The sequence below is a fragment of the Macrobrachium nipponense genome, chromosome 28 (assembly GCF_015104395.2).
Source record: "Macrobrachium nipponense isolate FS-2020 chromosome 28, ASM1510439v2, whole genome shotgun sequence".
NCBI lineage: Eukaryota > Metazoa > Arthropoda > Malacostraca > Decapoda > Palaemonidae > Macrobrachium > Macrobrachium nipponense.
In genome coordinates this window covers 32,785,615-32,811,279 of record NC_087217.1, presented here as the reverse complement: position 1 = coordinate 32,811,279, position 25,665 = coordinate 32,785,615, and the positions used below count along the sequence as shown (strand labels likewise).

The 25,665-nt window shown below is 41.2% G+C and overlaps 1 protein-coding gene across 7 annotated transcripts in view; it reads right to left on the bottom strand.

Moving 5' to 3' along the window:
* Positions 1-25,665, bottom strand: part of LOC135201658 (uncharacterized) — a 123,102-nt gene that overhangs the window by 9,491 nt on the left and 87,946 nt on the right. The window contains exon 6 of one of the 7 annotated variants that reach the window (XM_064230766.1): positions 12,625-13,842. The exons of the other annotated variants lie outside the window; for them this stretch is intronic. Within the exon in view, the coding sequence (XP_064086836.1) occupies positions 13,813-13,842 (30 nt within the window). The 3' untranslated portion in view covers positions 12,625-13,812. Of the gene's footprint in view, positions 1-12,624; positions 13,843-25,665 lie in introns of those variants that run through there. 7 annotated transcript variants of the gene reach the window in all.

Genomic DNA, 25,665 nt, shown 5'->3' with positions numbered 1-25,665 from the left:
TTGCAGTCATATTGTCTAGGACCAGCAGAATGTGTCTGTTCCGGAGGTTTTGAGTTTCTTTAGAGACAAAAAGACAGCCATCAGCTCTAGGAAACTGATATGACAATTACTTCGAGTAGCTGACCACCTCCCCGCTGCCTGACAATCCTCCCAATGTCCTCCCCAACCTGTCAACAAGGCATCTGTGTGTATTGTTACTTTGACATATGGAGGAGTAAGGGTGAACTGTTTTGCCAGAGATTACTTTCGTGTCCATGGCCGAAGTATCTCCCCAAGTTTTTTATCCATTTTGTGAGATTTGTCTCACATCCTTTTTCTTAAATGTGACATCCAAAATTTTTTCACACTTTTCAGTTGCAACCTAAGTATTGGATCTGTTATAGATGCAAACTGTAGCAGAACCATCATGCTGGAACAATGGCTGTGTCAGGAACCTTTTGAGGTTTTCCCTTATTCTGTTCTGAGTTTTAAGGGGAAGATACAAAAGGCCATGAACCGTGTCCCAACACATTCCCAGCCACTGAAAATGTCTGCTAGGTGTGATGCTGGATTTTTTCTGTTGATTACTGTACCTAGGTTTTTCAGGCAATCTTTTCTTATGGCTCCCCAGACTAACCAGTCGTCTAAATAAGCTATCACATGTATTTCTTCTTTCCTGAGTTCCCAAACAACTACCATCACCAATTTTGTAAAGATTCTCTGGGCAAAGTTTAGCCCAAAAGGCATGACCTTGAATCTGTATGTACTTTTTCCTATCCAGAACCCTACGAAGGGGCGGAAGGGGAACGACAATAGGAACATGCCAATATGCGTCTTTCAGATCTACAGAAACTGTCCAGGTCCCTTTTGGAATGACAGAACGTACTTGGGCAATGGTAAGTCATTCAAAACTTTTGGCAAACAATGTGTTTGCTCAATGTTGACAGGTCGAGGATCACCCTTCATTTTGAAGAATCCTTTTTGGGAACACTGAAGAGACGTGCCTGGTGATGAATGTAAGAAAGTTTCTCTATGACTCCTTTTAATAGGGCCTTCTGCACGTAATCTTTCATAGAGGGATCCGGTTTTTGGAAGAACCCTTTCAAAGGTGGAGGGGGGTGAGACCATTTCCACCCCAGTCCATTGAGAATAATGCTGTCCCCCCAAAGAGAAGACTTCCATTCCTTGTGAAAATTCTGAAGTCGATCCATGACCAAACAATTCCTATTGGGATCCTCCCCTTCCTCTGCCTTTTCCTTTAATTGGCATTCCAGGTGTTGCTTTTCCTTTTCCTCTATAAGCTGGTTTTTGGACCCTGTGAAAAGGATACGCTTTTTGCTGTGCAGGTTTTTGTCCCTTTTGGGGGTGCTGTCCCTTCTGACTACCTACCTGCGTATGAGGAGAGCTATTGGAAGCAAATGGAGGCCTATATGATTTTTTGTCAAAGCATGCCGTTTTGGATTTGGTAGGGGGAATTTTCTGGTCTTTTGTTTCTTGAAATCTTTTCCCAGTAGAGCATACACTGTGCAATTTTGTTGATGTGCTTGTTCTTTTATTTGAGTCGCAATAGACTCCTCAAACAGGTCTCGGCAGAAGGAATTAGACTGTAATAGGGTAGTCACATTCGGAAGCGACTTGTTGGAGTTTTCCAGTACCTCCATTCGCGCTTTTTGTGCCAGTCCAAAAATTCATAGTTTCCCATAATGTTCTCATAAGGCTTTTAGCCGCAACAGCAAAAATCATCCTAGATTCTTCTGGAAGCCTTTCTGTGGCTATTTCTAACAATGTGGATGTGGTTAACACACTAAGGTCCTTCCTAGCACAAAACTCTGATGCTGATGTACCCTCTGAAATCCTTCTCATTGGAGTACCAAATTACTGAGTTGCAATATCTAGGGGGAGCTTTTTCCTATAGGAGTGAGCGTAGATGTGTTTAAGAATAAGCTCGACAAATATCTAAACTGCATCCCAGACCATCCAAGATTGGAAGATGCAAAATATACCGGAAGATGTACTAGCAACTCTCTGGTAGACATTAGAGGTGCCTCACACTGAGGGACCTGGGGCAACCCGAACAAGATGTAAGGTCTGTAAGGTCTGTAAGGTAAGGGGCAGAAGGCTGGTGTTGAAACTTATTAATGCAGTTATAGTACTAATAACAAAAAATGTATGTAGCCATGATGGCATATCTGTTCAATTCTGAAAAGACTCCCTACCAGTTCTAACTTGATACATTTAGCAGTGATAATACATATATGTATTCATTGTTACAAGAGTAGGGTTAAGGGCCCAACAGAGATGCATTTCGCCAGGATTTTTTTCTTTCATCGCTTATAGCTCTGTTGACTTTCCATATTTTTTCTATGTCTTAGTTCTATGCCTTGATTTATTCATGATTGATTGTATTTTCAAAATTTTCAACTTCACGTAGGTTGCACCTATATCAAAGAAGGAAATTAAGTACATAGAATGAAAGTTTAAACTTTTATAAAGTAAATTAAGTATATAAAATACTAAATAAGATCACTGATCTAATGGAAAAATATGAATACTTTCACACATTAATAGATAGAAATAGTAGATATATGTTTGACTTTACCCATCTAAAACAAATGAATTTGTGTTTCAAAACATTATATTCATAGAATTAATACTGAATAGATCCTGCACAGCTACTTCCCTGAGCTTATGTAAAAAAAAAAGTTACTTGTTTTTTCAAACTTAAATTCTACTTTGCACAATGTAAATGACTAAATTTAGAGGCAAATACTCATGTAGATTAACCAATTATACTACACAATCCTTTATCCAAAACTCTAGAAACTGGAAAACTTAAAAACTGAAAATGTTTTGTGGAGAGAAGGGTGTCAATTACATATAAGGTTGGTGATTTGGCATGCTAAGAGCTGATGCAGGTCTTTTAGGTGTGTGCTGCTACTCAAATGATTTTTCATGTAATTGTGGATCACATTGACAGAAACAACTTGTTGTTAAACAGCCAACATGCTTTCAGACAAAACAGATCCTGCCTATCAAACCTCTTGGAGTTTTTCTAACATGCTTGCTATTTATGACTGTAGTAGAGCAGAATATATACTCTACTTAGATTTCCAAAAGGCCTTTGACAAAGTTCCACACAAGAAACTAATGAAAAAAGTTAGAGCTTTAGGAATTGTAGGAGAAAGCAGACTGGATCAAAGACTGGCTAACTAATAGGAAACAGAGTCGTCACAAATGGCAAAGTATCAGAAAGGGCAGATGTGACAAGCAGAGTTCCTCAGACTTCTGTCCTTGGCCCGCTCTTGCTTTTTATTTACATTAGGGAAACTGATGTAGGCTTCACTAGCAGGAGAGCCAAATTGGCAGATGACACCAAACTAGGAGTAAATGCAGCAAACCCAGATACAGTGGAAAGTTTAAGAAATGATCTAAGGAAAATAGGAGTGGTCAAAAAGATGGCAAATACCTTTTAACCTGGATAAGTGTAACTTGTTACAAATAGAAACAAACAACCCTCATGCCAACTACATGCTGCTTATGAATGACATAAATAATGTAGAATAAGAAGAGGACTTTGGAGTTATTACCAAGGACTTAAAATCCACAAAACTATGCACAAAAGTGGAAAAGAAGGCACAGAAACTAGTGGGATACATAAAGAGGCAGTTCAAATACAGAAATAAGAAATGGTGCTGCAGCTCTACACATCAATAGTCAGACCATGTCTTGAATATGCAATACAGTTTTGGTCACAACACTAAGAAACAACATACTAAATAGACTGGAATGGGTATGAATGATAGCCACAAAATTAATCCCATCTATCTGGCAAATAGGTTACCAAAGATGACTAAAGAGGCTGAACATGTATGACTTAGAAACACAACGATTGCAAGGACAACTAATAGAGACATTCAAAATACTGAAAGGCATAACAAAAGTAGAGAGTAATCTCTCCACATTATATGAAAACCAGACAAGAAATAATGTATGGAAGCTAGAATTGAAGAGATACAACATATCCCATTGTAGGAACTTCTTCACATACAAGATATGGAATAAACTGCCACCAGAAATTGTAAACAACAGCAGTGTGGAAGAGTTCAAAAGAAAGCTAGATAAAATCACTAGAACACCATGAATGACTATTAAGTCTTTGAGACATCCTAATCCTTGTAACTCATTGTCACTTTAACCAATAGGTAACAGCATATATGCACACACTATGTGTGCATTCATAATGTTTTAAAAAATGTTTAGTACAGGTCATACATTTTTACTATTAAAAACTACATACTGTACTTACAATACGTGCACTTACATCATCATCAGCTTTAAATGTGCAAATCATTCTTTCTTAGACAGAATACTGGTACAGCTAAAACTTGATTGGATGGCTGGTTAGCACGGAGAGAGCTGTTAGCCAATGACAGCCCTCTACCTCTGTTCAATTTATAGACATTTTGTGTGTACAGCACTAAGTTTGAAAGTTGCTATGATCATAATTATTTGACTATTGATGGCAAAAATTACTCAATAATTGGCTTTATATAATCATTTCTTCATCAAAACAAGAATCGAACAATAATTTCAACTTTAAAATAGTGGTATGAAAAATCCCATACAGTCTGTCGTAGTGATGCATCATCACTTGTGCTACTTCGATTACTTCCTGAAAATTCTAGCATCAATTTCCGCTTGAGTAATTGATTAGTTATTTTTAAATAATTACTCATTAAAATGAAATTGTTAAGATACAATAAAGTTTTATACATACTTACCTGACAGATATATACTTAGCTAATGTCTCTGACGTCCAACAGAATTCAAAACTCGCGGCACACGCTACAGGTAGGTCAGGTGATCGACCCCCTACCACCGCTGGGTGGCGGTAATAGGAACCATTCCCGTTTTCCAACAGATTTTCTCTTCCACCTATCTCCTGAGGGGAGGCTGGGTGGGCCATTAAATGTATATATCTGCCAGGTAAGTATGTATAAAACTTTATTGTATCTTAACAATTTCATTTTTATACATGCTACTTACCTGGCAGATATATACTTAGTTGATTGGCACCCTTGGTGGAGGGTAAGAGATAGTTACTCAATATAAATAGCAATTCAAAAAAACAGGGAAAACAACGTCTTGTTGTAGGTACTATAAAATATTCTTAAACCTTGGTTCCTACCTTATTGGGCAGAAGACTTCATGAATTTTCAGTGAGGATGAGACCTGCCACTGAGAACTCTTCTGGATCTTATCAATGGGGGCTAGCCCGCTTACTCGACAGAGCCTTGTCTCGGATCGTACCAATGGGGCTATCCCACTTATATGGTAGAGCCTGACCTTTGTCATATCAACGGGGACTAACCCTCTTACAAGACAGAGCCTAGGTCCAAACCAATACAAGGAGCATGAAAACCAATCTCGACCACCTGACCACACTAATATTGTTAGAAACTACGATTTGAAAGTGGTACATTTCCACTACCACTTTCAATCAAGCAAAAAAAAACACCACCACAAAATTAAAATTTTCTAACCTATCTAATCTAATTAAGATCGGTTTCAGCCCCCTGTCCCAGCACCGAATCCGCAGATACGTAAGGTCCGAGAGAGAAGCACTTTTCATAAATGACACGTACATCTCTCAAATAGTTAGATGCGAATACTGAATTACATCTCCAGTATGTGGATTCGACTAAAGCCTGTAAAGACATATTTTTATGAAAAGCTAAGGAGGTAGCCACAGCTCTGACCTCATGCGCTTTCACTCTCAGTTGTCTGAAATGTTCCTCTTCACATGATGAATGGGCTTCTTTAATAATGTCTCTAATAAAAAAGGCTTGGGCATTCTTTGACATGGTCCTACTCGGATTCCTTACTGAGCACCAAAGGCTCTCCGAGTTTCCTCCCATTTGCTTCTTTCTTTCTAGATAGAACTTGAGGATCCTGACTGGACATAAAGTCCTCTCTACCTCTCTCCCCACCAGGGACGACAATCCTTTCATTTCAAAAGTCCTTGGCCAAGGCTTAGAAGGATTCTCATTTTTGGCTAAAAATAGGGGGTTAAAGGAGCATACTGCAGAGTCCTTCTTGAAACCCACTGTGCCTTCTAAAGCCTGAATTTCGCTTGTTCTCTTAGCCGAGGCTAATGCAAATAGGAAGAGCGATTTTCTAGTTAGATCTCTAAATGAAGAATTATTAGGAGGTTCAAACTTCTCCGACATAAGGAATTTCAACACCACATCCAGGTTCCAGCTAGGTGGTTTAGAAGTTTTGGACTTCGGAGTCTCGAAGGGCCTAATTAAGTCATGCAGATCTTTATCGTCTGTGATGTTTAATCCTGTATGTCTAAAAACTAATGAAAGCATGCTCTTATAACCTTTTATGGTAGAGACTGCTAGTTTACATTTTTGCCTCAAATACAGCAGAAAATCCGCTATCTCCGTCACAGAGGTACTGGAAGAGGATACATTCTGATTCCTGGCCCACCTTCGGAAGACCTCCCACTTCGACTGGTACACGCGTATAGTTGAGGGTCTTCTGGCTCTTGCAATTGCCTTTGCAGCCGCGCGTGAAAACCCCCTCGCTTTGACGAGTCCTTCTACAGTCTGAAGGCAGTCAGACAGAGAGCGGGGAGGTTTTTGTGGTATCTGTCGAAGTGGGGCTGTCTGAGAAGATCATTCCGTAAGGGAAGGGACCTTGGAAAACCTATCATCCATTCCAGTACCTCTGTGAACCAATCTTGGGCTGGCCAGAATGGGGCGATGAGGGTCAGCTTTGCTCCCTCCGCTGAGACAAACTTTCTTATGACTTCTCCTATGATCTTGAAAGGAGGAAAGGCGTAACCGTCTATTCCCTTCCAATCTAGAAGGAGACCGTCTATCGCTACTGCTCTCGGATCCGAAATCGGAGAGCAGTAGTTCTCAAGCCTCGCATTCCAATGCGTTGCAAAGAGGTCTATGTTGGATCTCCCCCAGAGGTTCCAAAGTTGGTTGCAGACCTCCGAGTGCAGAGGCCACCCTGTGGGAATTACTTGATCCCTCCTGCTTAGCAAGTCTGCTCTCACATTCTTTTTGCCTTGTATAAACCTCGTTACTAGCGAGATGTTCCGTTCCTTCGCCCACATGAGAAGCTCCTTTGCCTTCTCGTAAAGGGAGAGAGAGTGAGTCCCCCCCTGCTTCCTTATGTAGGCTAGAGCTGTCGTGTTGTCCGAGTTCACTTACAACACTGAATTTGAGACTTGGGATTCTAACTGCATGAGAGCTAGATGCACTGCCACTAGCTCTTTCTCGTTGATGTGCCAGGACACCTGTTCCCCACTCCAGGTGCCTGACACTACTCTTGAGCCCAGAGTCGGCCCCCATCCCACTTCCGAAGCGTCTGTAAACAACACTAGGGAGGGGTTCGGTAACTGCAGTGATAGTCCCTCGTTGAGTCTTCCTGGTTCTAACCACCAGTTGAGCTCTTTCTTTATTGCTCTGGAGAGAGGAAAGGAGTCCAAAAGACCCTGATTCCTCTGATCCCAATTCTCCTTCAAAAAGAATTGAAGGGGTCTTATGTGAAGCCTCCCTAGAGAAACGAACTGTTCCAGCGAGGAGAGGGTCCCCAGAAGACTCATCCATTCCCTCGCGGAACATCGTTCTTTCTCTAGGAAGGTCTTCACTTTCTGTATACCTCGATCCTGTCTTTCCATGGATGGATATACTTGAAAACCCCGAGAATCCATCAGAATCCCCAGATAGACAATGCTTAGCTGGGGATCCATCTGGGATTTCCAGGGGTTTATTAACAGTCCCAAGGACTGAGCTAGATCCAAAGTCTACTTTAGGTCCTCCAGACATCGATTCCTTGATTGAGAACGAATCAGCCAATCGTCGAGATACAGAGATATTCTTATCCCTTTCAAATGTAGCCAATGAGCTAAATTTTTCATCAGCCCCGTGAAAACTTGAGGAGCTGTGGCAAGACCGAAACACAGGGCGCAAAACTGATACACTTGGCCCTGTACCATAAACCTTAGGTACTTTCTGGACGAGAGATGAATGGGTACATGAAAGTAGGCATCTTGAAGGTCCAGGGACACCATCCAATCCCCCTGCCTTAGCGCTGCGAGAACAGATGAAGTCGTCTCCATTGTAAACTTTGTTTTGATCACAAAGTGATTTAGGGCGCTTACGTCCAGCACTGGTCGCCACTCCCCTGAGGCTTTCGGTACCAGGAAGAGGCGATTGTAAAAGCCTGGGGACTGAAGGTCTTGAACCTTTTCTATCGCCTCCTTTTCGAACATTTGTTGCACCAAATGCAGGAGAGCTTGGTTTTTTAAACGATCCCTGTATCTCGCCGCCAACTCCCTTGGCGTCGTGGTTAAGGGAGGTTTTTCCCTGAAGGGGATAAGATATCCTCTCTCGAGGATCGAGAGGGACCAGTTGTCCGCCCCTCTCTGAGCCCAGACTCTTGCAAACTTCAAGAGTCTGGCTCCTACTGGAGTCTGTAGGACTCCTGTCTCATTGTGGCTTCAAAAAAGGTCTTCGAGAAGATCGTCCTCTCTCGAACGATCTCCTACTCTTGAGAGTGGGTCTAGAGGTTGCTCGTCCTCGAAAGGGCTGTTGGAATGAAGCCTTATGCGTCCCCACCTCTCTTCTAGCCATAGGCACCGCTGGTTTCAGCCTCTTGGCGGACTGCGCAAGAAGATCTTGCGTCGCCTTCTCCGAAAGGGATCTTGAAATATCCCTAACTGTTTCCTGTGGAAACAGGTATCCTGAGAGAGGGGAAAATAGTAACGAGGATCTCTGCAAAGGAGAAAATGACTTGGCTAGAAAAGAGCTGTAGACGGATCTTTTCTTGAGGACTCCTGATCCAAACAGGGAGGCCACTTCCGTGGATCCATCCATGACCGCCTTGTCTAGGCACGAAAGGACACTGGTCAATACCTCCATGTTACGAACTCCGGATCCTGCGCTCTTTTTGCTAGGGCTCCTAATGCCCAGTCCATAAAGTTGAAGACTTCTAACGTGCAAAACAGACCCTTGAGCAAATGATCCATCTCGCACATTCCCCACGACGCTTTAGCCGAAAGTAAAGAGCGCCTCCTCGAGGAGTCCACTAATGCCGAGAAAACGGCATCTGCCGACGAAGGAAGGCCTAACCCCATCGGCTCTTTAGTGTCGTACCAGACACCCGGTTTCCCTGCCAGTCTAGATGGAGGGCACATAAAGACCGTCTTACCTGCCTCCTTCTTAACCAGTAGCCAGTTCTCAAGACTCTTAATCGCCTTTTTCATAGAGAGCGTAGGTCTCATCTTAACAAAAGAGGGGAACTTCGCCAGTCTCGTGCTCGAAAGAAGAGAGCCTGGAGAAGGAGGATCAGCCGAACTAAGCGAGTCCCCGAACTCCTGAAGCAGAAGAGAAGAAAGCCTCTTATAGTCTGAGACTCCCACCTCTTTAGGTTCCTCCTCTTCCGAGACTTCCTCCAAGGTTACATTCGGAGAGGGAGTCTTCTTAGGAGAAGAACTCCTAGAGGGTACGATACTCTTTTCCTTCAAGCGTACGCCAGAAGAAGAAGCAGGTTCATTATCCGGGATATGTTTACTCCCTGTTCTCGGGATATAAGAACCCTTCGCTTCCTGCCGCTCTACCGGTTCTTGATACCTGAGTGGAGAGGCTCTAGAGCCTACCTTACCAGGCTCTTGGCGCCTGCTCGGCGAGGTGTATGCGCCTACTCTCGAGCGTCTACCAGGAGTAGAGCGCGATTCCAGATTTAGGCTCCTTCCAGGATCTTGGCTCCTATAAGGAGAGGCGCTTGCGTCTACTCTTGAGCTTCTCTCAGGAGTAGGGCGAGAATCTAAAATTAGGCTCCTTTCAGGCTCTTGGCGCCTGTGAGGAGAGGCGTTTGCACCTACTCTTGATCCTCCTCCAGGAGTAGGGCGTGGATCCATGTTCAGCTCTTGTTGCCTGAAAGGAGAGGCGCTTGCGCCTACTCTCGCTCGGCTTCCATGAGCAGGGCGCGAATCCAAGATTAGGCTCCTTTCAGGCTCTTGGCGCCTGGTAGGAGATGAGTATGCGCCTACTCTTGAGCCTCTTCCAGGCTTAGGGCGCAAATCCCTAGACAAACTCTTTCTAAGTTCTTGGCACCTGTAAGGAGAGGCACTTGATTCCCTTGCGGAGAGCCTATCCCGAGCCCCTGAAGAAGGTAAGGGACTTCCATCATCCTGGCGTCTTACCGTAAGCTGGCGCTTTTTAGGAGCCATCATAACTCCTGGGGGGAGAGGACTTCTCATCTCTCTCTCTATGGGAAGAGTGTTCTCGCTCCTTTCTCCTGCTTGGCGAGGAGATTCTACCCCTAGGAGAACGTTCGTTTCTAAAAGGAGAGGATCTAGAGCCTATCTTTTGGCGTCTAGAAACGTCGTGACTCTTTCTCAAATCATAAGTTCTGGGAGGCGAAGATAATCTTCCATGTTGAGAAGAAGCATAACACGAATCGCCTTCGTAAACTCTGGGAGGAGAAGGGGGTCTTCTCGGAGAAAGGCGCCTACTAGAATCCGACCTCCTACTAGGAGATGGTCTCCTAAAAGAGCTCTTTACTGGAAGGGAGGTGTCCTTCCTGCGAGAAGGCTCCTTGCGCCTGCTTGTCAAAAGAGAGCCAACCAAGGAAGAAAGATTCGCTTGAAGGCCCAACAAGAACTTCTTGGTAGAAGAGCGAATCCCTTCTGGCGAAGACTCCGGAGGCCTCATCGCTCTCTTTGGTGCGGGAGAATACTCCGGGAAAGGCTCTGGGCTGGAGTCTAGAGCACCTCCTTCCGAGGGCTTCCAGGCTCTCTTGAGAGGGCGCGACCTGGAAGTGGAGCTCCATCCGCGCTTAGGTGAAGAAGAGTCCGAATCGGAAAAGCACTTCCTAAGGATGCTTTTCCTATAACTATCCAAAGCAGCCTGGGATGGGTCTACAGGATCTGCTGAAGGGACGCCTGACCGTTGGGGATACTCTACATCCCCCTTGCGGCTTTCGACATTCCTCCTCCCTTGGGCATGGGAGTCTGAAAGAGGTCTAGGCCTAGGAGCGATGCGGAGTCGGTCAGACGCCCCCTCCACTGCACTGGGGACACTGCACACGTCAATGCACACTTCACTCTTGCCTTTATCCATGTCACGCAAATGCTGTTGCAAATTGCATATTGACGCTTCCACAGCCGCTCTCTCGGAAGACGCATCTACGACGCTGCGGGGGGAAGGAGCTGAAACCACATAAGAAGATGGCGAAGGTATTACAGGGTTAGAGATACTATCCTGTTCCGCAGAGCAGGATCTACTAGAACTTCTAGCCGAGGCTTTTCTTATTCTATCTTTCTCTAACTTTCTAACATATGCAGATAAATCCTTCCAGAGAATTTCAGTTAGATTCTCACATACATCACACGTATTCTCAACCGAACATTCCCTTCCCCTACATTTTACACAAATAGTGTGAGGGTCCAAAGAAGCCTTCGGCAACCTCACCTTACATCCTTCATTTATACACACTCTAAACAGAGTTCCAGGTGTTACATCAGACATTCTAAACAAGTTACAATCACCAAATCAAACCAAAAACAGCGTATGCCAATAGCCAAAGATCAAATACTTCCCAACTATCTTCAGCGAAGCAAGCAAGAAATTCCATGCAGGAGCTACCAACAAAGTTGTTACTAGCACCGGCGACAGAGAAAATCTGTTGGAAAACAGGAATGGTTCCTATTACCGCCACCCAGCGGCGGTAGGGGGTCGATCACCTGACCTACCTGTAGCGTGTGCCACGAGTTTTGAATTCTGTCGGACGTCAGAGACATTAGCTAAGTATATATCTGCCGGGTAAGTTGCATGTATAAAATGTTTTCTTTTTTATTGCTAATTAGAGAATAAAACCACTTTGTTCTATTATCAGAGTTGGATTTACTACCTCTTTTAACAAACTGTGATAAAATATATATTTAACTTCAGTTACCATTATTTCACACACTACCCTATATCAATCATTATGCATCCGGTTGATTTAGTCTGCAAGTTTGCTTTAAATATTATTGCTAAAATTACTGTTTGATATCCATTTTTTATCTTATATTTTAGACGATATACGTACATTTATGTTATCTTAAACTGCATACATGTCTAAACATATGAAATGCTAATGTAATTCATGTATTTTACATGTTTATATGCCTGGATACCAGAAATTGCTATAAAGATATAAAAAAGTAGTTAGTAACCGATTACTCAATTATTTTCCATGAAAGCAACCAGTAACCACAATTACTACAAACATCAGTGAAATGTCCACTGTTAATATATATACACGACTGCAAACAGATGATGACATAGTGACAATAAAGAATAAAATGTAAATACGTAGTAGAACATGTTCAGGGCTTGATTTTCTGACCTAGAAAATATTCCTAGGATTCTTAGTTTCAAAGTTAGTTAAAAAAAAATGTGTCTCCACTGGGCCCCTTACCCTATAACCAAATGAATGGAAACTAGCTATACTAGTTTGACCCGTCTTTCAAGCAAGTATGTACCCGAGGAAGCAAGTAACTAGTACTGCCTAAGCTTGTTATTGCCTGTTATGCCAAAGGTATTAAAAAATATCATGAAAACAATCTTCTTTTGTATTAAAAAATATCATGAAAACAATCTTCTTTCAAATATGCAGCAAGGATTCAGAAGACGTATATTCATTGAAACAGTTTACACCAAGTTATGGATATACATACTCTATATTAATAATGATAAGTTTCCCTAAAACTAAAAAAGTGATTTATTAAAAGCTTTTGATAGCGTCTCTCACTCTAAATTGGATAAAATTGGCAACTTGAACAACAATAAATTTTGGTTTGATGATTACCTTAAAGATAGAACCCAATCAAAGTAATTGGGAATATTTCATCTCAACAGAACATGAATTTTGGTGTGGCCATAAGGCTGAGTTGGGCCCAATATTATTCATTACTTTAGTAAATGGAGGGCACTTCAATTCAGTTTGCCACTGATGCTTACTATATTCACTCTGGTGATGTAAACAACATTGAATCCTTAATGTGAAGGGCTGAAATATACATTGATAGTGTAATGGAATATTTCATGTTGATGACCTTCAAATAAATGCAATGAAAACTTAAATTGCATATTAAGGAAATACACAAAAATGGAATGGGATTTTGCATTTTGTTGGCATAGGATTTTGCATTTTACCCAGGCATTGATGCAAATGCCTGGGTATAAGTCTGATTTCATACTGTTCAACAATGTGGGAGGGCTGCAATAAAACTCATATATCTGATTTACAAAAGGTATAAAACTTTGCTACAAAGACTGTAGTGTCAACAAGAAAGAAACATGACCATGCCACACCATTTACAATAAACTAAACTGGTTATGAATTAAGTAACTATTACAAAACAACTGTTCAACAATATGGGAAGGGTGCAATAAAACTTGTATACGTATCTGATTTACAAAAGGTACAAAACTTTGCTGCAAAGATTGTAAGAAACATGACCATGCCACACCATTTACAAAGAAACTAAATTGATTATAAATTCAGTAACATGACCATGCCATACCATTTACAAGGAAACTAAATTGATTATAAATTCAGTAACTGTTACAATAAAATAATCTACTGTTAAACTTCAAATAAAATAATCTACTGTTAAACTTCAAAATCTTGAACAGATAAACGCCTGTATGGCCATACAATATTGCATATAACGTGTAAACTCTTCGCACCAAACTAGACAATCAAATAACTTGCATATACGTATCCAGAACTAGGACTAAAACAGCTGCTAAGGCTTATCAGTTAGGGGACCAGTGTTTTGGAACAATCTGCCTGCAAGTATCAAGCAATGTAATCAAAATCCAATTTTAAAAAGGAAATAAAAAAGTATTTTAAAGAGCACTTTTAACTTACATTAAAGTATTCTGACCTAACTTTGTGACATTTCAAATATCTTTTATATATTTATAGTCTATGACTTACGCCTTTTATTTCATTGGAGCAGATGTAATTTTATTGTCCCATATGAACTTCATTATGTATGTAAATTTATTATGTGAATTTACTACATGAAACCTTGGATAATTGTTCAGAATTAATTATTACCTTGCACATAGTTCCACTATCTCTCCCCAGAGAAATGGTATTTTCATAATAAACTCAAGTTTCATATATATTCTTACCAAGTAATTACATAACTAATGTTTCTAATTTATGTGGCACCTTTTTTAAAATTTGCAGTAGTGCTTCTGTTTTTGTCTTGGTGACAGCCCCCGCCCACTACTGGGGAGCACGGGAAACAACCTGGCAGGTAAACTCAATTTGTTTGTGCTCTTATGTCCAAATAAGGGGAGGAGGGGGGCTCTGATTCTGTAATTACTTCGTATGTAAGTAACTTACCAAGTACAGTAATTACATAGCTGAATGGAGGTGGGATACATGGGCATATTCTATTCCAAAACATCATGGCATGGAAATGACTTTGAAATAGAAAAATTTGCCAGCATTGAATGCAATGCTTGTTGTTTCCTTATCTGGTAAGTGAGCTACTGCAGGTGAATACTGCCCATGGTTGGTGCTCATCTTATCCTGTAGTGGCGTGGCTGGTGAGCCATGGGTCATTTCTATGACTGATTGCTAATAAGATGGATAAACAAGACAACGCTGCCACCTACTCTGAAAACCTCAGCACCCATCCACTAAGATAGGTGGACACTCCAGGTACCTTGTACCCCCAGGGTCTCCAAAACTCAAAAACCCTACAGCAAGAAAAAAATAAAGGAGAAAAAGTGCTTCCTATGATTTCTCACCCAATACCATGCAGCCCTCGAACAATGTTTCCATTTCCTTTAAAAAGTGAGAGGCAAAAACAGACCTGCACGTCCAGTAAGTTAACTGAATAATGGAAGTCAATGACATCTGCCTGAAAGCCAGAGGTTGACACTGCTCTGATATCATGAGCTCTCACTTTAAAATTTTGTCTGTCCTTTTCAGATAGTATCTTCAGATAGTATAAGAGCTCTGACTAGACATAGTTCTCTCTCTTCTTCCTCATGACCGAGAATATCCATTAAATTCTTAACGGTAAATGAACGTGGCTAGGGCTCGGACGGGTCCTCATTATTTGCCAAAAAGCCTTGAGTAAAAGAGCAAACTGCATCTCTTTGGATAAACCCTACTCTTTTATCAATGGCTTGTATCTCACTGACACACTTAGCTGTAGCTAAAGCAAAGAGGAAGAGTATCTTTTGTGCCAGATTCTTAAGAGAAGCAGAACTAAGGGTTTGGTTCAAAATCTGGTGCCATCAGCCATTTCAGGGCCATATCTAGATTCCAGTAGACCAAAGTGTCCTTTCTCTGTTTCGTTGTATAGAAATACTTTAACAGGTCATTAATTTTGGAGTTTGAGAAGACATCCAGGCATCTATGCTTAAATACTGAGGTACACTTAGCCTGATAACCTTTAATGGTGGAGGAAGACAAATTCCTAATGTTCCTCAGGTAAAGAAGGACGTCTGCAATCTGTGCTACAGTGGTCTCAGAAAATGAGACACTTGGCCTAGTAGATGAGGCTAGAAGAGTTTTGCCTGCATTGTGCAATAGCCTTTGCAGCTCCCCTTGAAAAACCATTCACTCTGACAAGCTTATGGACAGCCTGAAGCCTGTCCAGGAAAGAGTGGACAATCCTTGGTGGCATCTTCAGAAGTGGGGTTGTCTTAGTAAAGACAGTTTTTGGGGAAGGAGTCTTGCATAGTCTACTTATAGCTGAAGAAGGTCTGGGAACCACTCCCTCAGGGCCAAAATGGGACTATGAGAGTGTCACTGTTGTGTTGTGGTCTGTCTGAAACTTGTTTAACACCTCCCTGGTCATGCTGAAATGTGGGAAGGCATATAGGTGCAGCATGGTATCCATTACCTATGCAAGAGGATCTGGGGCTGGAGAGCAAAACAGAGGAATGCAATGGTTCTTGGAGATGGTAAACAGGTCTATTATTGGTCTGCCCATCACCTTCCATAGATCAGTAGGTAAGATTCATCCCAAAACACAATAGTAACCACTTGTGCCAAAGTGATAAAGCTCTGGGTTTTGGCAATCGTTTGTATTAACAAAATGACATTTTTATGATAAAACAAAATGTTATATATACTTAACCAGTAATTACTTAGCTAAGAGATTCTACTCAACTGCAGCTTGAATTTTTCAAATTCGTGGTACAGTCGACCCCCACTATTCGAAGATTCTCCTATTCTCAGATTTTTCTATGGGCCTTATATATCCATTGTTTGCAGAAACTTTACCTATTTGCAGTAATTTTCCCTGAGAAATATTCACAAATGACTGTATTTTCATATTTTTGTAAGTAAATGCATTTTTTGTGATGAAACTATTAAAATACTCCGGTATTAGCATTTTTAGAGGATTTTTGGGGGTTTTTAACTATCAAAATGGTTAGTTCTAATGTGTCTGTCTCGTGGTAGTGTTCCACACTCGCCCCTATTTCATACCGACACTTCTTTTAAGAGTGAGCGAGTCAGTTTTACTGACATTTTCTTAATTTTGTTTTTCTCTGGTAATTTTAGGCTAATTTTACCATAGAAAGAATGATATTAAGGATACTTTCATAGGCCGACACGAGCTGAGCCCAGAAATACTGTACAGTGGGGCCTCGCTTAGTCGCAGATCAGCAACCACGGATTCAGTTAATCACGGGTTTTTCCTTGGACCACTTCTCAGTCTATATCACTGGTATGAATCCATGGTAGGCTAAGCCTCGTCCGGTTCTGATAACCAACAAATGCATGAACAGATTCACATTATGATATTAACTGATAATAAAGGTAATAAAACCATTCTCACCTTATCTATTATTGGCATATCTTCATAATATATAGCCTATTCATGGAATAATCCCACATCACTGACATCAACTTGTAGTTGAGAGGCCAGCAGAAATGTAAACATCGAGTTACAATTAACAGCACCATTGTCATTCTTAACCTTTTAGAAATGTTAATAGTAGTAGTGTAATTACAGTAGTAATAACATCTAGGAAAACATTAATTTTCAATTCGAACTTCATTATTGTTTTGGTATAACGTAATCAACTTCTCTAAACACTGCAGTCATACAAACGATAATTGTCATAGATAATCGTATTGTTGTTTGCGACCGGCGACGAAGCGTAAACGTAATAAAACCATTTTTACCTTATACTATATTATAGTCATATATTCATAATAAAACGCATATCTTATATATTATTGGCATATCTTCAATATAAAAAGCCTCTTCAAGGAATAATTCCTTAGGGAATGCATTTTTCAAAAGACAAAAATACACTTTACATGTTTACAGCATGCAATGATTACTTTATTTTGATGTGATTACATTAATATTACAGTACAGTAGGGCCTCGATAATCGCGGGGGATAGGGCCCAGAACCTCCCTGATAAGTAAATACCCGTGTTATCCTAGTACACCCCTAAAAATTGCTTTAAACTGCCTACTTTAATAATTAACCCACCCAAGACCACTATTTCAGTGTTTATAACTGCCTACTTCAGTTCAAGCACCAAATATGTCTTAAACTATCACCTTCAAAGTTATTCTTTCCTATCTTCAATTTCTCCTTCATCAGATCAGCAAACAAAAGTATATCACCTAACAATTCCTTTCTATTTTGCTGCACCAAACTAAAAGTACATAGTATATCTATTTTGTAAACGAACATGTTTATGATAAAAAAAAAAACATGATTTACTGTAAAGATTACAGCACCCAACTATAATATTAATGTATAAACAGCAAAATACAGCAATAAAAATCTATTTTTGTCTTTTGTTTACGTTTAGAATCAGCTGATGGACGTTTATTACCGAAAGAATTATTTTGGAAAACAATTTAGTTGCTAAAAGAAACTAATTTAATAATGGAATTATTATTATTTTTAACTTTGTACATAATAGTTTATAATATGATACAGTAATTCATATTTCATAGAGAGAGAGAGAGAGAGAGAGAGAGAGAGAGAGAGAGAGAGAGAGAGAGAGAAGCTTGGGATGAGAGTAACTGTTGAATAGCTTGAGTGAGCAGCTTGAGATGAGAGTAACTGTTGAACAGCTTGAGAGAGCAGCTTAGGACGAGAATACTGTTCCTAGCTTAGAATAACATAATGAAATTTGTATTTTAAATATTTTATGGTGATAAGAAATGAAACGTGGATAGTGATAAGATATTCTGTCGTATACTGTTATAGTAATGTGATAATCATTGAGTCAACTATAAAAGTTGTATTGAAGCACAGTTTCGTAAATCACAGAATAATAGATCAGTATTATAGTTTTTTTCTGTAAGTGATGAAAGAGAGAGAGAGAGAGAGAGAGAGAGAGAGAGAGAGAGAGAGAGAGAGAGAGAGAGAGAGAGAGATATTGCTATTTACATTCATAGTACAGTATTTGAAAATTTGTAAATGAGTGTATCCTAAAAATGCATTTAGTCATGAAAAGAAGAAGAAAACACAGTTATTAGTGAATCTTGCTCGTACTAACGAGACTAGGTTTGGTGACGTCACGGTGGTCATAGGTATTTTTTTTGTGAATGAATATACATTTATGATAAAAAAAATAGTTACTGTACTGCTTAGAGTACCATACTGGAATATTAATGTAATCACATCAAAATAAAGTAATCATTGCATGCTGTAAACATGTAAAGTGTATTTTTGTCTTTTGAAAAATGCATTCCCCAAGGAATTATTCCTTGAAGAGGCATTTTATTATAAAGATATGCCAATAATATATAAGATATGCGTTTTATTATGAATATATGACAATAATATATAAGGTAAAAATGGTTTTATTACGTTTACGCTTCGTCGCCGATCACAAACAACAATACAATAATCTATGACAATTATCGTTTGTATGACTGCAGTGTTCAGAGAAGTTGATTACGTTATACCAAAACAATAATGAAGTTCGAATTGAAAATTAATGTTTTCCTAAATGTTATTACTACTGTAATTACACTACTACTATTAACATTTCTAAAAGGTTAAGAATGACAATGGTGCTGTTAAGTGTAACTCAATGTTTACATTTCTGCTGGCCGCTCAACTACAAGTTGATGTTAATGATGTGGAATTATTCCATGAATAGGCTATATATTATGAGGATATGCCAATAATATATAAGGTGAGAATGGTTTTATTACCTTTATTGTCAGGTAATATCATAATGTGAATCTGTTCATGCATTTGCTGGTTATCGGAACCGGACGAGGCTTAGCCTACAACGGACAAGCCCTCGATGCTGCGATTCATGCCAGTGATGTAGATTGAGAAGTGGTCCAAGGAAAAACCCGTGATTAACTGAATCCGTGATTGCTGATCCGTGACTAAGCGAGGCCCCACTGTATGGTACTCTAAGCAGTACAGTAACTATTTTTTTATCATAAATGTATATTCATTCACGGAAAAAATACGTATGACCACCGTGATGTCACCAAACCTAGTCTCGTTCGTACATACTATCTTTACACAATGTGATAGTGGTTACACCGTTCTACAAACTACCGATGTATTTTTACGTAAGTATCCTCTAAATTCTGTCATAAATCACTTTACTTACTTTTTTTGTGGAGCCCAAATACTATGTATATCCCGGAAAATTAACGAAATCACGAATTTTATCATAGAGCAAGATTCACTAATATCTGTTTTCTTCTTCTTTTCATGACTAAATGCCTTTTTAGGATACACTCATTTACAAATTTTCAAATACTATGAATGTAAATAGCAAAATCTCTCTCTCTCTCTCTCTCTCTCTCTCTCTCTCTCTCTCTCTCTCTCTCTCTCTCTCTCTCTCTCTCTCTCTCTCTCTTACAGAAAAAACTATAATACTGATCTATTATTATCATAATAAAAGAACAAAAAGATCTTTTATTCTTTCTGTGATTTACGAAACTGCTTCAATACAACTTTTATAGTTGACTCAATGATTATCACATATAACAGTATACAAGAGAATATCTTATCACTATCCATGTTTCATTTATCACCATAAAAATATTTAAAATACAAATTTCATTATGTTATTCTCGAGCTAAGCTAGTAACAGTACGCTCTCTCAAGCTATTCAACAGTTACTCTCATCCCAAGCTGCTCTCTCTCTCTCTCTCTCTCTCTCTCTCTCTCTCTCTCTCTCTCTCTCTCTCTCTCTCTCTCTCTCTCTCTCTCTCTCTCTCTCTGAAATATGAATTACTGTATCATAATATCGTAAACTACGATTTACAAAGTTAAAAATATGTAATAATAATTCTATTTCTGGGATCGACCTGTGTCTGCCGATGAAAAATCCCTGTAACTCATTTTTCTAGTATAAATAATTCTCTTAATATACCAGAGAAAAAAGCTAACATGGTTAAGCTGAAGTTACTACCCTCAGCGCGAACACCCAAAGGGTGTCGGTATAAGTATAGGGGCGCTGTGTTACCACAGACCACAGGACTTCTGCCATTTAGAAAGTTCCCCTCCAAAACTCCCATTTGGTGGGAGCCATTACAAGGAAACCCACCACCAACCGTCCCCGCTCGCCACTACTACTAATACCCACGCGCTTCAATCCATTCCTGTAAGAGTCGTGCGGCTTACCGTTGCTGTATTCCTAGCACCCTTTTATTATCTGTGGATATTTTGTGCATCCGATGGAGGTGAATCCCCAAGCTGCTTCTACTTCCAAGTTGAGTACTCCAATTTGGTTTTATTACAAAAAATTGTGTAATTAAGTATGCTATTGGCCTTAGCCCCTCAAATATAAGTTGGGGGTGCGATCGGCTGGGCCGCCATTTCCGCGTCGGCATAGCAACAACATATTCCGCACGACGTATTTTCAAATTATACATTTATAGGCTTAACTTTACTTTTAAATTATTAAAGTGCGATATTCCTATTATAATAGGTATCGGTTACTTTTTATTTCGGTTTGGCTTATTTACTAGCAATTTTATATTCGGTGCTCGTGAGCTATCTCGTTCCTAGGCTTCTCTAACCATATTTGATCCTTAACTGGATACATGGTTCTTAACCACCTTTTAACCTAGATTTATAAGCCTAATATGCTTATTACCGGTTTTTTCTCGTCCTAGGGAGTAGTTTTTATAAGCAGGCGTAGTTAGCTCGGTCGAGTGTATATTTCCCATTACGTTGGGCATTTTAGGCGTTTTAAGGTTTTGTAGATTAGCCCTAGTATTAGAGATTCTCCTATGCACCCTATATTTTATTGTGGTTTTTATTTTTATACCCTATGTAATGGTTTTGTGTGCCTAGCCTACCTGGATAACCTCCTGACCGGGTTGGACCACTTTTGATCGCAACGAGCCATGGCTAACTAGCGAAAGATCCTAGGCTATATAGCCTATGAATGGTATCCAACTTCAACCAGGGGTAGAGCCAGACATCACGATCCACTGCATTTCCTCTTTATTATTACATAAAAAATTTTATATAATGCAATTATTTCATTATCTCTGGAGCCTCGGCGTACAGAGTATAGAATTAATGAAATATTTAGAGGCAGGGTATAATCATAATAGTACATGAAGTTCGGTATTGCCGGACTTCAACTGATGCATTCCTTGCTTCGGCAACTTTAGAGGTATACCATTATCTAACATACAATGGCTTCCTAGTCGATATAAATAGACGGGATGTTCGCATCTCCACCATCGACGAAGTTCGGCGTATAGGATTAGGCATGCCTCTTTAAGGAATTATCAGTGTATACTATAAGAATTTTTAGTTTATAAGCCTACTATGTTAAGTCTATATTTACTCATTATTGAATTTACGTTGGTTCAGAATTTTTCTAACGAATTATTTCGCCGACATTTTTATGTAAGGATTTTCTAGAGTTTATCAGTTGTCGTTACGGAGTATTTCGGAGACGAAATATTCCGCCGGCATCTAGCAACAAACAAAATATTGATCATGTTATCCATACCTAGTGTTATGTTGATTATGAAGCATTCTAATGACGGAATACTTCGCCAACAATTTGCACTAAAACTTACGAGTTTCTTTGGTTGTGGATGACTAATATCTTTCGCGAATTATTTCGGTAACGAAATAATTCGTTAACATATTAACTGAGCTCTCTAGAAATGAATTACTAGATGTCTAAATGAAAGTATTTTAACGACGAATTATTTCGTTGATATTTTTAACCAATGACGGAGGGTTGCCCCGCAACACTGGTGAACCCCTTTGGCCACGTAGTTTGCCAGACCCACGCCAACTGCGCCGTCCAGCTAGAGAACTACGTGGTCTGGCATCCTGACGCGTGCACCGTGTGTTATGACTTGGTTAATGTCATGTCGAACGAGCAGGTAAGATCATTTTGATTTAACCTCGAATATTTAAAGAGTTTAGTTATAAGCTTTCTAGATAGTTTGACGGAACAACTACTATTCATATATTATTTACAGACGGACCCGACGTCGTACCAAGATGCCAGGGCATCCCTTCGCAAGTGGGTTGGGGGTTCGGCAAGAACGTCCCGAAAGGTCAACCATACGTCCTCGACGCGGATCTTTGTGCCATGATCTTTTCGGGGGCCACACTGACGACCGCAGTGGCCAGGGACATCGCCGGACCCCTCATCGCAGCTATCAGAGCAGAGACGGCTACCACCTTGGAGGAGCAGCATGAGCTTATGGATGATGTGGCCGGGATCAACATCAACTCCGAACCCATGGTCACGGAGGAACAGGTAGGTGGGGAGGTAAGTGGAGCGACCTCCAACCCTAGTCCTTCTCCTTCCCTTGCTTCCTCCCCATCCTTTAAGGGCTTTTCGAAGCCCTTCACCAAACAAGGAATGCTGTCAGTCATTCCAAAGATCAAGAAATCTTTAAAAAAGAAGGCTACGAAGTCTGTTCCGCCAGCGGCGAAGGAGTTGTCATCGGCTTCACAGCCGTCGACTTCATCCGTCATTGCGCCTGCTGCCACAGATCCTTCCCTTGCCCAAGGGACAGGTACATTACCGAAGGCGGCGGAACAGTTCTTCGATCCAGTGGACTTTACAAAACAATTGCTAGCCACAGTCACTGGAGTTATCGATCAGAGGCTAGAAGCACGCCTCGGGCCAACGCCGGACGTCTCCAACCAGGCTCTCTCGTCATTGACGAAGAGAATTAAGCCAATCGAGGAGATGCTCTCCGGTCTCCTTCGCTTCGGAATGCCAGCCCTATCCATGATGGTTCCGGATGCTTCAAAGCTTCCTCCCTTTGAGAACGACAACCCTTGGAGGTTGGCCCTACACGCTCCCTTCGCCGAAGGGAGGTTGACTATCGAGGGGTGCGGGTCACGACCCATCGAGGACTTTGAACTCTTCCCACCAGGGATGTAGTTCCCCTTCCCGGGCTTTGTCAGACTAGCGAAACATGTGCTAGTCAGGGTAGACAAAGTACCCAAAGAAACCGTTATCTTCCCTAGAGAGCAGGCCCAAGCTGCCTGGGTCCGGTGTCTCTCTGAGCTTATCTGTGTCAATACTAAATTGACACCACATAAAGGGAAATACACGATGTTTGTCACTCCCGAAGGGATTCCGTCACCATGCACATCTAAGGTGGCGGAGCTAACCTTGCAAGCAATCGTCGAGGACAAGCCAATGCCAGTACTGAGGGAGACAGAGCCTACATCTCTTCTGTTACCAACAGGACTGGACGCTTGGATCAACGCTCCGGCAACATTTACCGCAGGTAAATTGGAGCCGGAGTGCGCTTCAGACTTGTTTTCAGAAAGGTTGCCTAAACTCCCCGACCATATGATCAAGGCGGAGTTTGAGGCGAAGACAAGGTTAGCCAGGTCCCTCAACTCCGTCACATCGGCGGAGCTGTTGGCGACCACCTATGAAGATGAGCAGGTCTTTCGTGTACTGACGAAAGATCTACTACAGGCCTTCCAGTCAGATTTGTATGACTTTGCTGTAGCAAGGAGGGCCTGTAGAAAACATGTTTTAGCTGGAACAACCATTAAACATGAACCAAATAGGCTCATCAAATCCTCCATTTGGGGAGAAACCCTCTTCCCCAAAGAGGAGGTGAACAATATTCTGCATGAAGCCTCTAGGACTAACCAGAGCCTTAGAGTGAGGTGGGGCCTCCCCTTCAAGCGGCAACCTGATGCGCCTTCTCATCAGCAGCCAAAGAAGAAGGCGAGAAGATATAATCCCTACCAGGAGGCACGTCCTCACGGATATGTGCAGGCAGTGCCGTCCACTTCAAAGACAGTAGTACCACAGCAATATGTCTTGGTTCAACCTTCCTCGGAACCTCAACCTTCGACTTCATCCCAGGTTGTGGCTTCCCCTGCATTTAACCCTACATATGAGGCAAGGGGTAACTTTCGCCCATATAGAGGACATGCTGGGAGTAGCCGAGCCAGAGGAGGCTCTCGACTACGAGGTGGAGCCAGAGGAAGAGGTTTCCGAGGGGGGAAAGGAGCCAGACCAGCAGCCAACCAGTGAAATCTCCCAGGTAGGGGGGAGATTGTATCATTTCAGGGCTCGATGGACCTTCAGTCCATGGGCCCACAGTATAATATCGAAAGGTCTAGGCTGGAAGTGGGAGAAGGGCCCTCCCCCTCCAGTCAGCTTTTTCCAAATACCAACAGAGGACCTCTTAGAGTATACAAAGGATCTTCTTCAGAAACGCGCCATAAAGAGGGTGAAGAGCATAAGGTTTCAAGCACGTTTGTTCACTGTCCCAAAGAAGGACTCAAAGACGGGTAATCTTGGACTTGTCTCGGCTGAATTCCTACATTCGTTGCGACAAGTTCCATATGCTGACAATCTCACAGGTACGGACCTTACTTCCCCGTGGGGCCGTCACCACCTCTATAGATCTTACAGATGCGTACTATCACGTCCCAATAGCCAGAAACTTCTCTCCGTACCTAGGATTCAAACTAGGCAAGAAAGCTTACTCCTTCAAAGTAATGCCCTTTGGACTCAATGTAGCACCCAGAGTGTTCACAAAACTGGGAGAATCAGTAGTTCAGGAATTGAGGAAGAAAGGAATACTATTAGTAGCCTACCTGGACGATTGGTTAATATGGGCAACCAACGAAGCGGAGTGTCGAAGGTCAACGACCAAAGTACTGGAATTCCTAAAATATTTAGGGTTCCAAGTAAATATAGAGAAATCCAGACTGACTCCGGCAACTCGATTCCAATGGTTAGAAATCCAGTGGCACCTGAACAAACACACGCTATCTCTACCGACCAAGAAGGTCAAAGAAATAGTGAAAGCTGCAAAACGCTTTATCAAAAACAGACGGTCATCTCGGAGGGAGCAAGAGAGGATCCTAGGCTCCCTCCAATTTGCATCAGTGACAGATGTTCTTTTAAAAGCCAGATTAAAGGATATCAATCAGGTTTGGAGGTCAAGAGCAAATCTCAGATTCAGGGACAAAGTTTCCAAGATTCCAGATGTTCTAAAAAAGACACTTCTTCCATGGACGGAGCAACGGAACCTATCCAAATCAGTTCCGTTGCAATTTCCTCCCCCATCTCTGATCATCCACACAGATGCATCACTGAACGGCTGGGGGGGATATTCCCCCCTCAGGAAAGTACAAGGAACATGGTCGGAAACATTC